General features: G+C 51.0%; 1 protein-coding gene across 2 annotated transcripts in view; it reads left to right on the forward strand.

Annotated features, from left to right (window-relative positions):
* The window catches only part of HMCN2 (hemicentin 2), a 936787-nt gene that overhangs the window by 793550 nt on the left and 125053 nt on the right, over nucleotides 1-18184 (forward strand). For both annotated transcript variants that reach the window (XM_069609262.1, XM_069609261.1), the window contains one exon: nucleotides 14112-14349. In XM_069609262.1, the coding sequence (XP_069465363.1) occupies nucleotides 14112-14349 (238 nt within the window). The remainder of the gene's footprint in view (nucleotides 1-14111; nucleotides 14350-18184) is intronic.

An 18184-nucleotide genomic window follows, 5' to 3' on the forward strand; every position in this document is an offset into this window, starting at 1 on the left:
ATGATAGGTTATTTATAACGTGCTTAATACCCAGAGGTTTCTAAGTGTGGACCCGTGGATCGTACCTGTGTTGCTCCGTGTCGTCTTGCTTCCAAGGCAAGCACGTTGCTGCTGAGCTATCCTCCCAAGACAGAACCATGCCATCCGGGCCACGTTGCGCTTATCTAAGCATGACCATGTCTCTGCCCACAGAAAAGCGGCACACTGGCTACCGATCAGAGAAAGGATCAACTTTTGTCTTCAACCCATCGATGTCTCTTTAACACTGCACCACCCTATCTGTCACAGAGGATTTCTAAGATTACTTCCTCAAGGCCTACCAGAATAATTCACTGCCACAGACTAACTACCCCGTTTTTCAAATGCAGCAAAGCTGGGGGCTTTAGCTTCCCAGTCACGGCTGCCTGCTTGTCGAGCAACCTCCCCCTCACAACCGCGCCGAGACACGCTACTGGCCGGTCAGAAAACAATTGAAAACCAGCTTGTTCTGTTAACCTGAACCTGAACCGCAGGTCACAACACCTCTGTCTCCAGCCTTTAGAGACTCTAAGACACTTCATTCTATTGGAGCTACTGTAACAACCTATCCCTGTCTGCTCCACCCATCTCACCTCTTCCACCCTCTCCTCTCCCCCATTCCCCGTCTGTGTGCATACAGCACCTCGATGCCTGTCGGGTTTGCACGCTATATAAATGTAAAATTACATAAATAAATAAAATAGAAGAAATACTTAGGCTGGAGAATTATGGCTTGGGCCATAGAAGAGCGGCTTGGTCTGGAGAAGAACGGTTTGGGCTAGAGAGGAGCACCTTGTGCTGGAGAAGTACCTCTTGGGCTGAAGAAGAATGGTGTGGACTGTAAAAGATTGTCTCGTGCTGCAAAGATCAGCTTGGGCTGTAGAAGGGCGACATTGAATGTAGAAGGGCGGCATTGGCTGTAGAAGGACGACATTGGCTGTAGAAGGGCGACATTGACCGTAGAAGAATGCTTTGGCTGTAGAAGGACAGCTTGGGCTGTAGAAGGTTGACTTGGGTTCTAGAAGAGTGGCCTTGGTTGGAGAAGAATGGCTTGGGCTTGAGAAGAGCTGATTGGGTTGGAGAAGAACGACTTGGGCCGTGGAAGATGGCTTGGACTGTGGAAGGATGGGGTGGGCTGTGGAAGGATGGTTTTGGCTGTGGAAAAGTGGCTTTGGGTTGGAGGAGAAAGGCTTGGGCTGTAGAAGAGTGGCTTGTGGTGAAGTACAGCTTGGGCTGAAGAAGAATGGTGTGGACGGTAAAATATTGTCTCGGGCTGCAAAGAGCATCTTGAGCTCTAGAAGGATGCGTTGGCTGTATAAGGACAGCGTGAGCTATAGAAGGTTGACTTGGGCTCTAGAAGAGTGGCCTTGACTGGAGAAAAATGGCTTGGGCGTTAGAAAAGCTGATTGGGCTGGAGAAGAAGGACTTGGGCTGTGAAAGGATGGCTTTGGCTGTGGAAAAGTGGCTTTGGGTTGGAGGAGAACGTCTTAGGCTGTAGAAGATGGCTTGGACTGTGGAAGGATGGCTTGGGCTGTGGGAGGATGGATTTGGCTGTGGAAAAGTGGCTTAGTGTTGGAGAAGAATATCTCGAGTTTTAGAAGAATACCTTGAGCTGTAGAGGGATGGGTTGGGCTTTCTTCAAAGGACAGCTTGGACTGTAGAGGAGGAGCTTGGACTGTAGAGGAGGAGCTTGGACTGTAGAGGAGTAGCTTGGGCTGTAGAAGAGCAGCCTGGGCTGTAGAGGAGCAGATTGGGCTGTAGAGGAGCAGCTTGGGCTGTAGAGGAGCAGCCTGGGCTGTAGAGGAGCAGATTGGGCTGTAGAGGAGCAGCAACACCTTGTGCTCCTTCGCAGGAAGATGTGATTGAGACCATATATGGTCATAGCCTTTGCCTGCTTAGGAAGCCTTAGTTAGAAGTGGTTAACACCAGATTTGCCATGAACTCAATGAGATTTATCGGATTCACGGCTGAAGCCACATCCTACATGTTAGCCTGGGAAGATTGAATGTGGTAGACCCCCGGACTGGACGGGCCACCAGAGGTTGGAAGGATGTATGGTTGCGAATGGACATCGAATGTGCACTCGGCTTGCATTATTCTGATAAGGTAGAGAGGGGTCTACACCAATGGTCGAAGTGTACGAAAAGAAGCAGTGGTACTGTGTTCCCTGCTGGCCAGCCCCCGCTCCCCACAGATCCCATCACCACACCCCCTCCCACGCACAATACAAACCCCTAAACACATGCACCTGCTGTTTAAGGTAACATTCAGTGCCTTGCACTGAACTTGTTCCTACACTTTTATTTTAAAACAAAACCATTCCGAACAGTTTATTTTTAAAATAAAAGTACAGGAACAGTAAAACTTAATTTTAAAAAGTATAGGAACACCGCTCCCAACCGCTCCCGCCAACTTCGAGCACTGATCTACGCTATACCTTTGTCAATCACTGGGACGAGTGCCGATCCATGCCGATGGCTGGAATCACAGAGGATTGTGAGGGAACACGCTGCAGCTTGTACAAGATCACACTCTGAGGATGAAGTGCTGCTGGGAGCTGTGGGTGCCAGACTTCTCCAGAGCGCACCATGAAGCCAGTGCCTCCTTCTATTGATCCTGGGGGCATGGGTGCGTTACCAGCCTCCAGGAACCTCTGCTCCCAGAACATACCTTGATGTTTGACTCTGTGCAGCCAAACACCAAGGTGCCGGCAACAGAAGAAGCCAGAGGACGATCACTACAAACAACCTAAAAAGCAACGAAGCCTGAACAAAGGCCCCCGTCATTCTGTGGCAGTGGCTCGGGCCGCCTAGCCTGTGCCCCTGGATCAGTGCCTGCACCTCTTGCTAAACAGACCTGCAGCGCCAGCTACTGGCACTTTCACTGCACCCCTGAACCTGGTCGCCTGCCCTCTGGCCCAGCATCATCACCTGGGCTGCAAGGTCGACCTATGTGAGTGGAAGGCTGCATTCTGCCCACCGGAAGCACGCACCAGACTTTCTCTGCAACGGGTGAGTTCTGGCAGCTCGCGGGCAATAACCCATAACCGTGAGAGCTCTGTATTGCTACGATGAGAGAACTTCATCTAGCTGACTACCATGCGAAGCTCTCTTGCAAGGTCACTTCCTAAAAGCCACAGCAAAACTCTGTTTCCAAAAGTTGCTCACCTCCACATGTGATTGCCATTTGACTTACCCTCATCTTTGCCCCACTGCACTGTGTGCTCGCCTCTAGGAACCCCCCAGCCCCTGAACCTTTCGCCTTGGCTGCATGGCCTTGCCAGTAGGAGTGGCACGTGGACTTGAGGGGAACGCGGCTGCCGTATTATGGCTGGGTTCATCTCCCACATGGCGTAGAGTCCTGTGCTTCACCGACCAGCTGGTCAGTGCCCTTACTTGACTCGGCTGCGGGAAGTGCCAGACACGCTCTGATCAGGCTCGCGCCATCCTTTCTTGTTTACTCTGGGCAGATAAGCCTGTCCTGTCATCCTAATAATGTGGCACATGTTTACATGAAATCACGCATTTGCAGTGCTGTCCCGCCCGGCCTGACCCTCATGGATAATGATTGACTAAAGTGCAGCGCGCAGCACTCTGCAGCACTCTGCAGCACTCTGCAGCACTTCAAAGGGCAACATCATGTGTGCAATGTTTAGACGTGCGGGCCCCATTATGAGCGCGCTGGTCCGGGAACAATACCTGAAATGCCAACTCTGGCATTTTTTCCAGTCCGGCACGGATCTCCCAGCAGGCCTGACCTTCTGGTAGATCAGGCCCCTACCGGGAAATAAATGCCTGAATCACCGGCACCGTTACCAATGGTGCCGGTGATTCAGGAAATCCCATCCCATGGAGCCCTACTCTCCCCTGCCCGTAATATCCCAGTAATACCGGGATATCGGGCGGCAGAGACAGTAAGGCAGGTTTGCCGGTACCCCTCCGGAATTACCGGCAGGATACCGGCAAACCTATAATGGGGGCCTATGTTCAGTGATTTGTATGCTACCTGTAAATGCACTGGACCTGTGCATACATTGGCCACACACCCTCATTATGAGTTGGCTGGTGCAGAATTAACCTGCCGGTATTACCGTGTAATGGCACGTTACCACACCGACCAGCTACACCTTTGCCAGTGAGGTGCCTGATTTACCTGCAGCTGAGAGCTGGAGGTAAGTCAGGTCCCTTATTAGCAAGCTCGCCGATATTACCGGCACTGCCAGTACAGGTGCTGGTAATACTGTCAACACCCCCACCCCACCCCCAACCCCAGTGGGACTCCATGGAAGGGGGATTTACCACCCCTACGGGCTCTCATAATCCAGCAGTAATGCTGCGATACTGAGTGCCAGTTACGGTATTACCACTGGCCGGTATCCTGGCAGATTTACTGCCAGGATACCAGCAAGGCTATAATGAGCCCCACTAAACACACTTTACCTGTAAATGCCACCAGAGCTTGTCCAGCAATCCACTGTTACCACGTATGCAATCCCAGTTTGCTGTACAAAATGGGACACACACCACACTTTCCATTTTCAACAGCAACACTGTGAAAATGGCCTAAAGTGAGCGCAGTGTATATATCACAGGTTTTACAATGTTATGTTATGTTATTTTGCATTTGTATAGCGCCTTATGTATCATTGGTATGATCTCAAGGCGCTGGTAGGTTGAACGCCCTCAGGAACCGCAGTTCAAGTCAGTTGAGAGAGAGAGAGAGAGAGAGAGAGTTGTAAAGTATGTGGGCGCACCAGGTATGTGTGCAGCTGGTGTGGTTGTTGCATGATAGCTGCTTCTTAGCGGTAGGTGTGGTGCTGAGGAGATCACTTGAATGTGTTCAGTCTGGAGGGTGGACACCCAGACTGAGTTCTGGCTGCGTTAGCCCTGAGGAGACGCCTAAACTAGCCAGTATGTGCTAGCTAGCTGTGTTTTATTAGGATGATGGGTAGTTTGATGAGTCATGTTAGCATGAGAACAGCTTTACTGAATGTGTCATAGTACAGTAAAGTGTGTGCGACCAGGCACACTCAATGATGTTGGGAATACCTTCTAAATTCAACTTTTAATACATTGACGCCATTAGGGCACCCTTTCTAAGTTCAACTTTAACACAGTTATGCTATTAGGGCACGCTCAATGATGTTGGAATACCTTCTACAGTTACGCCATTAGGGCACCCTTTCTAAGTTCAACTTTAACACAGTGAAGCTATTAGGGCACGCTCAATGTTGTTGCGATACCTCCTAAGTTACGCGATTAGGACACACTTTCTAAGCCATCTTGGAAGTTGCTGTATCTGTAGTAGTGGTTGTGGAAAATGTTGATTCTCTGCCTGGCGCTGCAGTGCTGCAGGGCTGCTGGGTGTCTCCCGGTTGGGGAAGGGGACCTTTCCCACCAGGAGACCGGCAGAGACTGGATCAGACAGTGGCCTTGAGTGTTGGCCATTGGTGGGGGCTGGATTCAACTTCTGGCGCAGGGGGTTGGCTCCTTCAAATGCGGATTTCGCCCTATCAGGCTGTAGCAGGCCCAGGACAGCCTGGGAGTCAGGTATGCACTCGGGCATGGTGTCAGCCATCTTGGAAGTTGCTGTAGTAGTGGTTGTGGAAAATTCGGATTCTCTGCCTGGGAGCCAGGTATGCACTCGGGTATGGCGGCAGCCATCTTGGAAGTTGCTGTAGCTGTAGTAGTGGATGTGGAAAATTTTGATTCTCTGCCTGGGGCTGCAGGGGGTCTCTCTGTTGGGGAAGGGGACCTGTCCCACCATGAGACCAGCAGAGACTGAATCAGACAGTGGCCTTGAGTGTTGGCCTTTGGTTGTGCCTGTGAATGCATTACGGCTCGGGGTACATTATGCATGTTGGATTATGCCTATGGGCGCATTGTGCCTGTGGGTAATGCTATAAGGCAGTCTGAGTCTACAGGTGCTAAATACACGGGGCCTCATTTTGAGGCTGGCGGTATATTTTAACGGGTCCATGGAATGGGCAATTACCGGGTCATGCTGACCTTGGCAGACCCAGTAATTGCCCATTCCATTGACCCAGTAAAAATGAATCCCCATTCCCATTTGAGCCCCATAGGAATCAATGGGAATGGGGAGGGAGCTAACAACGGGCCCGTTAATAACGGGCCCGTTGTTAGCTCCCTGGTCCCCTCGCGGAACCCGGAAAGGACGTCTGGTTTTACCAGACGTCCTTTCCGGGTCCTGCGAGGGAGCTTCGTAGTAGGGCAGAGTGGGTTTAATGGCACCGGCCCCATTACCGGCGCCATTAAACCCATTCCGCCCGCCTCGTAATGAGGCCCACTGATTCCTTAACCTAGGACAAGTGTCACACAAGGTTCAAGATAAGTGTGAACATGTATTTGCAGAATCAGTCCTGTGGATTGATCCTGAGAGGCAACCGTATTCTGGTGAACAAGGGAGGCACTCATGTCTAGCCAAACTCTATCTGGTAGTGTGACTGAACAGCAAAGCTTAGACTTAAGAGAGTGGTGAAGGTTTCTGTTAAGCACACACAGAGCACTCTTAATAATTAAGCAATATGACCCGAACGGCGTGGGCATTACCGACTCAGGTAATGCCCCGGGGCCCATAGTTATAGGCCAAAGCGAAAAGAGGGCCTTAACGAAGGCCCCGGGGCATTACCTAAGTCGATAATGCCACTGCTGCGAGGGTCATATTGCTTTTAGTACCCCTGCCCGCAAGATCTGCCTGGCACTATAAGCATTTTATTCTGTCCAAAAACGTTTTGGGACAGAAAAAATAAAAAATAAAAAATGACCAAGAAAATGGCCACCGGGAAAGGGAAAACGGCGTCCATTTTCCCTTTCCATGGTGGCCATCAGGAGTGGATGCACTGGGAACACTTCTGTTTCCAGCTCGTCCGCTCGCGAAACTAAAGACAAGAAGGCAAGTGGGGTTGGGAGGGAGGGAGGGAGGGGGAAGGGTGAAAAAAAAACACACGTACCTGGTTCCCCGGCAGGGGACAATGGAAGCCTCCAGCCGTGTGGAGGCTCAGAGCGGGGATGGTCCTGCTCTGAGTCTCCACACGGCTGGAGGCGTCCATCATCCCCCACTGGGACAAAGCAGGCTGAAGGTAAGTGGGGAGGGAGGAAAAAAAAACAATGTGGATGCATTGTGCCTTTGAATGCAGTGTGTGTGTGTGTGTGTGTGGATGCATTGTGCCTGTGAATGTATTATGTGTGGATGTGTTGTGCCGGTGAATGCATTACGGCTCGGGTGCATTGTGTATGTTGTGGATTATGCCTGTGGGCGCCTTGTGCCTGTGAATCCATTGTGCATGTGGATGCATTGCACCTGTGGATGCATTGTGCCTGTGAATCCATTGTGCATGTGGATGCATTGCACCTTTCAATGCAGTGTGTTTGTGTGTGTGGATGCATTGTGCATGTGGATGCATTTTGCCTGTGGATGCATTGCGCCTGTGGATGCATTGTGCCTGTGGATGCATTGCGCCTGTGGATGCATTGTGCCTGTGAATCCATTGTGCATGTGGATGCATTGCGCCTTTGATTGCAGTGTGTGTGTGTGTGGATCATTGTGCATGTGGATGCATTGTGCCTGTGGATGCATTGCGCCTGTGGATGCATTGTGCCTGTGGATGCATTGCGCCTGTGTATGCATTGTGCCTGTGGATGCATTGTGCATGAGGATACATTGTGCCTGTGGATGCATTGCGCCTTTGAATGCAGTGTGTGTGTGTGTGTGTGTGTATGCATGGTGCATGTGGCTGCATTGTGCCTGTGGATGCATTGCGCCTGTGGATGCATTGTGCCTGTGAATCCATTGTGCATGCAGATGCATTGCGCCTTTGAATGCAGAGTGTGTGTGTGTGTGCGTGGATGCATTGCGCCTGTGGATGCATTGTGCCAGTGGATGCATTGCGCCTGTGGATGCATTGCGCCTTTGAATGCAGTGTGTGTGTGTGTGTGTGTGTGTGTGTGTATGCATGGTGCATGTGGATGCATTGTGTCTGTGGATGCATTGCACCTTTGAATGAAGTGTGTGTGTGTGTGTGTGTGTGGATGCATTGTGCATGTGGATGCATTGTGTCTGTGGATGCATTGTGCCTGTGAATCCATTGTGCATGTGGATGCATTGCGCCTTTGAATGCAGTGTGTGTGTGTGTGTGTGTGTGTGTGTGGATGCATTGTGCCTGTGGATGCATTGCGCCTTTGAATGCAGTGTGTGTGTGTGTGTGTGTGTGGATGCATTGTGCATGTGGATGCATTGTGTCTGTGGATGCATTGTGCCTGTGAATCCATTGTGCATGTGGATGCATTGCGCCTTTGAATGCAGTGTGTGTGTGTGTGTGTGTGTGTGGTTGCATTGTGCATGTGGATGCATTGCGCCTGTGGATGCATTGTGCCTGTGGATGCATTGCCCCTGTGGATGCATTGCGCCTGTGGATGCATTGTGCCTGTGGATTCATTGCACCTGTGGATCCATTGTGCCTGTGAATCCATTGTGCATGTGGATGCATTGCGCCTTTGAATGTAGTGTGTGTGTGTGCGTGGATGCATTGTGCATGTGGATGCATTGCACCTGTGGATGCATTGTGCCTGTGAATCCATTGTGCATGTGGATGCATTGCGCCTTTGAATGCAGTGTGTGTGTGTGTGCGTGGATGCATTGTGCATGTGGATGCATTGCGCCTGTGGATGCATTGTGCCTGTGGATGCATTGCACCTGTGGATGCATTGTGTCTGTGAATCCATTGTGCATGTGGATGCATTGCGCCTTTGAATGCAGTGTGTGTGTGTGGATGCATTGTGCATGTGGATGCATTGTGCCTGTGAATCCATTGTGCATGTGGATGCATTGCGCCTTTTAATGCAGTGTGTGTGTGTGCGTGGATGCATTGTGCATGTGGATGCATTGCGCCTGTGGATGCATTGTGCCTGTGGATGCATTGTGCCTGTGGATGCATTGTGCCTGTGAATTCATTGTGCATGTGGATGCACTGCGCCTTTGAATGCAGTGTGTGTGTGTGTGCGTGGATACATTGTGCATGTGGATGCATTGTGCCTGTGAATCCATTATGCATGTGGATGCATTGCGCCTTTGAATGCAGTGTGTGTGTGTGCGTGGATGCATTGTGCATGTGGATGCATTGCGCCTGTGGATGCATTGTGCTTGTGGATGCATTGCACCTGTGGATGCATTGTGCCTGTGAATCCATTGTGCATGTGGATGCATTGCGCCTTTGAATGCAGTGTGTGTGTGTGCGTGGATGCATTGTGCCTGTGGATGCATTGCGCCTGTGGATGCATTGTGCATGTGGATGTATTGCGCCTGTGGATGCATTGTGCCTGTGAATCCATTGTGCATGTGGATGCATTGTGCCTGTGGATGCACTGTGTGTGTGTGTGTGTGTGTGTGTGCGTGGATGCATTGTGCATGTGGATGCATTGTGCCTGTGGATGCATTGCGCCTGTGGATGGATTGTGCCTGTGAATCCGTTGTGCATGTGGATGCATTGCGCCTTTGAATGCAGTGTGTGTGTGTGCGTGGATGGATTGTGCATGTGGATGCATTGTGCCTTTGGATGCATTGTGCCTGTGGATGCATTGTACCTGTGGATGCATTGTGCCTGTGAATCCATTGTGCCTGTGGATGCATTGTGCCTGTGGATGCAGTGTGTGTGTGTGTGGATGCATTGTGCCTGTGGATGCATTGTGCCTGTGGATGCATTGCACCTGTGGATGCATTGTGCCTGTGAATCCATTGTGCATGTGGATGCATTGCGCCTTTGAATGCAGTGTGTGTGTGTGCGTGGATGCATTGTGCATGTGGATGCATTGCGCCTGTGGATGCATTGTGCCTGTGGATGCATTGCACCTGTGGATGCATTGCGCCTGTGGATGCATTGCGCCTGTGAATCCATTGTGCATGTGGATGCATTGCGCCTTTGAATGCAGTGTGTGTGTGTGCGTGGATGCATTGTGCATGTGGATGCATTGCGCCTGTGGATGCATTGTGCATGTGGATGCATTGCGCCTTTGAATGCAGTGTGTGTGTGTGTGTGTGTGTGGATGCATTGTGCATGTGGATGCATTGTGCCTGTGGATGCATTGTGCCTGTGAATCCATTGTGCATATGGATGCATTGCGCCTTTGAATGCAGTGTGTGTGTGTGCGTGGATGCATTGTGCATGTGGATGCATTGCGCCTGTGGATGCATTGTGCATGTGGATGCATTGCGCCTTTGAATGCAGTGTGTGTGTGTGTGTGTGTGTGGATGCATTGTGCATGTGGATGCATTGTGCCTGTGGATGCATTGTGCCTGTGGATGCATTGTGCCTGTGAATCCATTGTGCATGTGGATGCATTGCGCCTTTGAATGCAGTGTGTGTGTGTGCGTGGATGCATTGTGCATGTGGATGCATTGCGCCTGTGGATGCATTGTGCCTGTGGATGCATTGTACCTGTGGATGCATTGTGCCTGTGAATCCATTGTGCATGTGGATGCATTGTGCCTGTGGATGCATTGCGCCTGTGGATGCACTGTGCCTGTGGATGCATTGTGCCTGTGAATCCATTGTGCATGTGGATGCATTGTGCCTGTGGATGCATTGCGCCTGTGGATGCATTGCGCCTGTGGATGCATTGCGCCTTTGAATGCAGTGTGTGTGTGTGCGTGGATGCATTGTGCATGTGGATGCATTGCGCCTTTGAATGCAGTGTGTGTGTGTGTGGATGCATTGTGCATGTGGATGCATTGCGCCTGTGGATGCATTGTGCCTGTGGATGCATTGCACCTGTGGATGCATTGTGCCTATGAATCCATTGTGCATGTGGATGCATTGTGCCTGTGGATGCATTGCGCCTGTGGATGCATTGCGCCTGTGGATGCATTGCGCCTGTGGATGCACTGCACCTTTGAATGCAGAGTGTGTGTGTGTGTGGATGCATTGTGCATGTGGATGCATTGTGCCTGTGGATGCATTGTGCCTGTGAATCCATTGTGCATGTGGATGCATTGCGCCTTTGAATGCAGTGTGTGTGTGTGTGTGTGTGGATGCATTGTGCATGTGGATGCATTGTGCCTGTGGATGCATTGTGCATGTGGATGCATTGTGCCTGTGGATGCATTGTGCATGTGGATGCATTGTGCCTCTGGATGCATTGCACCTGTGGATGCATTGTGCCTGTGGATGCAGTGTGTGTGTGTGTGTGGATGCATTGTGCCTGTGGATGCATTGCGCCTGTGGATGCATTGTGCCTGTGAATCCATTGTGCATGTGGATGCATTGCGCCTTTGAATGCAGTGTGTGTGTGTGTGTGTGGATGCATTGTGCATGTGGATGCATTGTGCCTGTGGATGCATTGTGCATGTGGATGCATTGTGCCTGTGGATGCATTGCACCTGTGGATGCATTGTGCCTGTGGATGCAGTGTGTGTGTGTGTGGATGCATTGTGCCTGTGGATGCATTGCACCTGTGGATGCATTGTGCCTGTGAATCCATTGTGCATGTGGATGCATTGCGCCTTTGAATGCAGTGTGTGTGTGTGTGTGTGTGTGTGTGGATGCATTGTGCATGTGGATGCATTGTGCCTGTGGATGCATTGTGCATGTGGATGCATTATGCCTGTGGATGCATTGTGCATGTGGATGCATTGTGCCTGTGGATGCATTGCACCTGTGGATGCATTGTGCCTGTGGATGCAGTGTGTGTGTGTGTGGATGCATTGTGCCTGTGGATGCATTGCGCCTGTGGATGCATTGTGCCTGTGAATCCATTGTGCATGTGGATGCATTGCACCTTTGAATGCAGTGTGTGTGTGTGTGTGGATGCATTGTGCATGTGGATGCATTGTGCCTGTGGATGCATTGTGCATGTGGATGCATTGTGCCTGTGGATGCATTGCACCTGTGGATGCATTGTGCCTGTGGATGCAGTGTGTGTGTGTGTGGATGCATTGTGCCTGTGGATGCATTGCACCTGTGGATGCATTGTGCCTGTGAATCCATTGTGCATGTGGATGCATTGCGCCTTTGAATGCAGTGTGTGTGTGTGTGTGGATGCATTGTGCCTGTGGATGCATTGCGCCTGTGGATGCATTGTGCCTGTGAATCCATTGTGCATGTGGATGCATTGCGCCTTTGAATGCAGTGTGTGTGTGTGCGTGGATGCATTGTGCATGTGGATGCATTGTGCCTGTGGATGCATTGTGCATGTGGATGCATTGTGCCTGTGGATGCATTGTGCCTGTGGATGCATTGTGCCTGTTAATCCATTGTGCATGTGGATGCATTGTGCCTGTGAATCCATTGTGCATGTGGATGCATTGCGCCTGTGGATGCATTGTGCCTGTGGATGCATTGTGCCTGTGGATGCATTGCGCCTGTGGATGCATTGTGCCTGTGGATGCATTGTGCCTGTGGATGCATTGCACCTGTGGATGCATTGTGCCTTTGAATGGAGTGTGTGTGTGTGCGTGGATGCATTGTGCCTGTGAATCCATTGTGCATGTGGATGCATTGTGCCTGTGAATCCATTGTGCATGTGGATGCATTGCGCCTGTGGATGCATTGTGCCTGTGGATGCATTGTGCCTGTGAATCCATTGTGCATGTGGATGCATTGTGCCTGTGGATGCATTGCGCCTGTGGATGCATTGCGCCTGTGGATGCATTGTGCCTGTGGATGCATTGTGCCTGTGAATCCATTGTGCCTGTGGATGCATTGCGCCTGTGGATGCATTGCGCCTGTGGATGCATTGTGCCTGTGGATGCATTGCGCCTGTGGATGCATTGTGCCTGTGGATGCATTGCGCCTGTGGATGCATTGTGCCTGTGGATGCATTGTGCCTGTGAAACCATTGCGCATGTGGATGCATTGCGCATGTGGATGCATTGCGCCTGTGGATGCATTGCGCCTGTGGATGCATTGTGCCTGTGGATGCATTGTGCCTGTGAATCCATTGTGCCTGTGGATGCATTGTGCCTGTGGATGCATTGCGCCTGTGGATGCATTGCGCCTGTGGATGCATTTCGCCTGTGGATGCATTGCGCCTGTGGATGCATTGCGCCTGTGGATGCATTGTGCCTGTGGATGCATTGCGCCTGTGAATCCATTGCGCCTGTGGATGCATTGCGCCTGTGGATGCATTGCGCCTGTGGATGCATTGCGCCTGTGGATGCATTGCGCCTGTGGATGCATTGCGCCTGTGAATCCATTGCGCCTGTGGATGCATTGCGCCTGTGGATGCATTGTGCCTGTGGATGCATTGCGCCTGTGGATGCATTGTGCCTGTGGATGCATTGCGCCTGTGGATGCATTGTGCCTGTGGATGCATTGTGCCTGTGAATCCATTGTGCATGTGGATGCATTGTGCCTGTGAATCCATTGTGCATGTGGATGCATTGTGCCTTTGAATGCAGAGTGTGTGTGTGTGTGTGTGTGTGGATGCATTGCGCCTGTGGATGCATTGTGCCTGTGGATGCATTGTGCCTGTGAATCCATTGTGCATGTGGATGCATTGTGCCTTTGAATGCAGAGTGTGTGTGTGTGTGTGTGTGTGTGGATGCATTGCGCCTGTGGATGCATTGTGCCTGTGGATGCATTGTGCATGTGGATGCATTGTGCATGTGAATCCATTGTGCATGTGGATGCATTGTGCCTGTGAATCCATTGTGCATGTGGATGCATTGTGCCTTTGAATGCAGAGAGTGTGTGTGTGTGTGTATGGTGCATGTGGATGCATCATGCCTGTGAATACCATGTAACTGCAGATTATCTGGGCTCTTTTGTGGTGGATCGCACCCCGATTTTCTGTTTTCCCCCCATTATTCGCCCGCTCATTACATTTTTGCGTTTCATTTCTAGGTCTCTGTTCTTCTTGGCACAGCTTTGTTTTGAGTGTCCTTTCTTTCACAGGAGCCTCTCCCAGTGACCCCCTGTTCTTTGTTCTGCTTTTCTGCGTTGTACCTCGCCCCCTCCCCCCGTTCAGGTCTCCCCTGAATCGGAGCGGCCTTTGTTGACGCCAGTCGGCGATTTTTGGCGGTGCTTCGCCCTGGTTCCCTTTCCCTTCCCCGGTTTTAATGCGTCTTCCTCTTGAATACAGGATTTCCGAGAGCGGTATGTCCAGACAGGGCCTGGCCAGCTGTACGCCTGGTCCACCCCCCGCATTGTGCAGAACGGAGCCCTCCTCGCCCTGCGGTGCAACCACACCATTGAGTACGACTCCACTCTGGGCCGGCAGCCCCTGCTGGTCCAACACGTCCAGGCAGGACCCGTCTCAGCTAAATACCTCCCGCTGTCCGAGGAGCTCCGCTACCGACTCACCGTGGCGCTGCGGCCAGGTAAGCAGCTGGGGAAGCGGGCCGTGGGTGTTCTGCAGTAGGGTGAAAGGCGGGCTGCTTGCCCCAGCCTCTTCAGAAGTTCAAACTTCCTTACACTGTATCACACAAAAAGTGCACTGCTGTGGGGTCACAGTGGCGTGTTCAGGCACCTCCGCCAGTCACAGGTGGAAATGTGCGCACCTGACTATGAAAAGACTGGGAGCCCGTGTGGCACTCTGTGCAAAGTCCACTGGTAAACATGTATGAAAAAATGCTGTTCACTTATGGGAGGTGGTCAATTATTACTGGTCTCTAACTAGTGCTATAGTTCTGGCTGGTTGCTGTTTCAGTGGAAACTAAAAGATTTGTTTTTAAATTTCTGATGTCATTTCACAACCAAATTAAGTGTGTCTTTAGGAGGTATGTTGGGGGTAGGGAGGCGGGAGGGGTGTAACGGTACAATGAGACACACACAGACCACTCAGAACTCAAATTAGACTGCAAGTATAAACAGACCCTATTTATAAAGCATGAACAGTGATTAGCGCTACTTAATCAATGCTATAAACATATATTGCACTCACAGTGGGTGATCTCTCTAGACTTCACCCAGACTTCACTTTTGAGAGAGCTACTAGTGATCACATATAAACATGGAGCACGGGGTGCAGTAAAGCAAGTAACAAGGAGGCGATTCCAATTCTGACACAATGGACAGACGCCGTGAACGCCAGTGTATTTTGATATGTTCTTTATAACGCGCTTAATACCCTGAGGGTTCTAAGAGCCACTAACATTTAAGAAATCCTTTCCTGATAAGGTGAGGAGGTCTAGTGCTTGTGAAAAAAATAAAGATACGTTCAAAAGGTTAGGGGTCCTCGCCCGATTCCAGTACTTTGGAGAAGCCGGGGGTTGGGGGGTGGGGGTTAAGAGGGAGTAGGGGCCCTTTGATCAGAACTGTGCCGAAGGAGGCAATGCTTGATGTCTTGAATGGTTGTCCTTGGGTCTTCATACGATCGATCCACAGTGACAGGGCTTTTCTGTGACTTGGCTGGAGGCAATGCTTGATGTCTTGAATGGCTGTCCTTGGATCTTCAGAAGATCGATCCACAGTGACAGGGCTTTTCTGTGACTTGGCTGGAGGCAATGCTTGATGTCTTGAATGGCTGTCCTTGGATCTTCAGAAGATCGATCCACAGTGACAGGGCTTTTCTGTGACTTGGCTGGAGGCAATGCTTGATGTCTTGAATGGCTGTCCTTGGATCTTCAGAAGATCGATCCACAGTGACAGGGCTTTTCTGTGACTTGGCTGGAGGCAATGCTTGATGTCTTGAATGGCTGTCCTTGGATCTTCAGAAGGCTGCAACTCTTTGTAGAGCTCTTGGCTCCAAACTGCAATCAGAAGAGCAGCTTTATCCTAAATTAGAGCCAGGATTACCTCCCGTCCGCCAGTGGAAAGGATCCACACCATTCAAACGGCCAAGGGCTGCCCACTCATGGACAGCCTCTTGCCTCACATCTGCCCAGGAAGAGACATACCCCTGGCCAGAGTGTGGATTGGCACAGGAATTCCCGCCCGGGGATCCTACCCCCAGGGACGAACACACGCATACCCATCCCAAACCCCTGTGTGGGCCCCTGGCCAGCTCTCACTTTAGCAGTGGCCCTAGGCCCTCCTCCCTGTTTGCCACACAGACACACACATGGCAACCAAGTATGGTTGAAAAAGAACCGCATTTAACCAAACCAGAGATGCCATGTTTGGGCTCTCTCGGGGAACTGGCAAGGCTTCCTGTGGGTTCGCCACACACCATGCAGTGCTGCAGTCACTACCCGGAACCTGGGCACACTGTCTCGTCCAGGGAATATAAGGGGCGCCTTGATGTTAGCCACCACTTTTGGGGACCCCAAGGGCACGCAAGGAGGCACAGACATTGAGCGTTACATCCCTGTGAAAACTGACCGGGACCCACCGGAGAAACCTGCCAAGGCATCATGAGGGCTCACCACAGTGGCAAAAAGGGGTCTTTCTACCTAACACAAAAAGGTCTCTTCCTACCTTTCCATTGGACAGAAACGCAGGATTGAGTCTTCAGGTGTTTTTGAATAATGTATGCTAGGGTGCGGGGGAATGGAGCTCGGCGCATCGCTAAGGAGCCTTCAGCTGATGTGCGCCACTCGGTGTGGTCTAAGGTTCCTACAACTCGTGGCTTTTCATGGTCTCTGTGACATGCGTTGGCATCTCAGCCTTAATCTCACACCAACCAACCAATCAGGTCACAGCAAGAAGCCTTCATTATGAGAGAGGTACAATGTGAAATACTGCTCCACCTCACTCACAGTGATGAGGCCCTGACTGAGGGCGTGCAGGTGGCACGCCAATGAGGCAGAATGCCTGGAACAGCTAGTGCCTCTCATCACGTGACACCCATGTTCAAACCCCAAGGTCGTTACCCTAATACAAGCAAGCAAGCACAACATTGTCAGTGTCCTAACCTAAGCTAGCTATGATCAGGATAATGTCTCGGGAGGATAGCTCAGGAGCAACGAGTTCTCCTTGAAAGCAAGACGATGCAGAGCATCACAGGTTCGTTCCACGGGTCCGTGCTTAGAAACCTCTCGGTGTTAAGCGTGTTATAAATAACCAATTACAATCAAGCAATCCTTGTGCACGTCCGCAGAATGATGTGGGATGACAGAAACACCGTAAAACAAAGGAACGGCCGCGCCTGGTAGCAATCACTCTGCTTTCATGCTGCAGGTAAGTACACACTTCTCAGGTATCTATGTTATGTTATGTTGTGTGTCTTAATACTGTTCTTTGGTGGTGATCCAGTAGTCGCACGAGGCAAGCAGAGGCGCCATCTCAGGTACCTGCATTCTCTGTTAGCCCACCTCTTAGCAAGATTGGATTCCAGCCACGTAGTAGCTCCAGACCAGAAGACTCTCTGGTTAGGAGCACTCTCATGCCTGTGTCTCTCCTCCGCGTCTCAGTTTCTGCACTGAGTCACACACTCCAGGATCTCAGTGGTCAGGAAGTCGGCAGAACAAGAGACTCTGTTGCTCCTTTCAGGGGTCCGTGCCTCGCCCAGAGGCTCCAGGTTCTGTAAAGTTCTTTGCCCAAGGCCCTCTCTTCGTGCCTTGAGGACTGGCACAGACCCTCTCTCATTAAGGGAGATTTGGAGCTGAGAGGGAAAACTCAGCCTACGATCTAATTGACGCGACCATTGAAATATTTAGTTGCCACCCAACCAGTGGGGGCTGCCATAGTCACATGTTACAGGTCGTGTCATGCGATTTTGGCTTAGATGTATATTCCAAGTTAAATCCCCGAGCACCCCTTGACACTATTTTCACCCGGGCGGATTCTGGGCCGACCAAGCAATAAGACATTGGTCTATGTGCATGTAATTAACTGTGTCCATGCAGGGTTGGACCACACGGCAGGTGACTAAAGCCCCCCTGCATCTATCAATTGATCAATAAAGAGGGGAGGAGACAGGCAGCCAGCAGCATCAACGGGACCCAGGGGATGGAATATTGCGGTGGATTGAACACAAACCTTATTCAAATCTGGTAACGCCGGAGGAAGGTGCCTTCACGCTGCGGGCGAGAGACGTGGTGTGTAAGGGGTGAAATGTATGGACATGGAGAACCGGATTGGGAGCACACGTTTGTACCAAGGCCAGTTGGGGTGTGGGATGGGGGATGGGAAGTTTTCAGGGGTAGGCATGTTCCCGCAGACAGTTAGTGTACGTGTCTTGACATAGGGGTGAATTGCGAAACTCTGTAAATGAATATGTGCACTATCATTGGTCAATAACACAGTGAGCCTCATTATGAGTCCGGCGGTAAC

The sequence above is a fragment of the Ambystoma mexicanum genome, chromosome 8 (assembly GCF_040938575.1).
Source record: "Ambystoma mexicanum isolate Mex_15411 chromosome 8, UKY_AmexF1_1, whole genome shotgun sequence".
Taxonomy (NCBI): Eukaryota; Metazoa; Chordata; class Amphibia; order Caudata; family Ambystomatidae; genus Ambystoma; species Ambystoma mexicanum.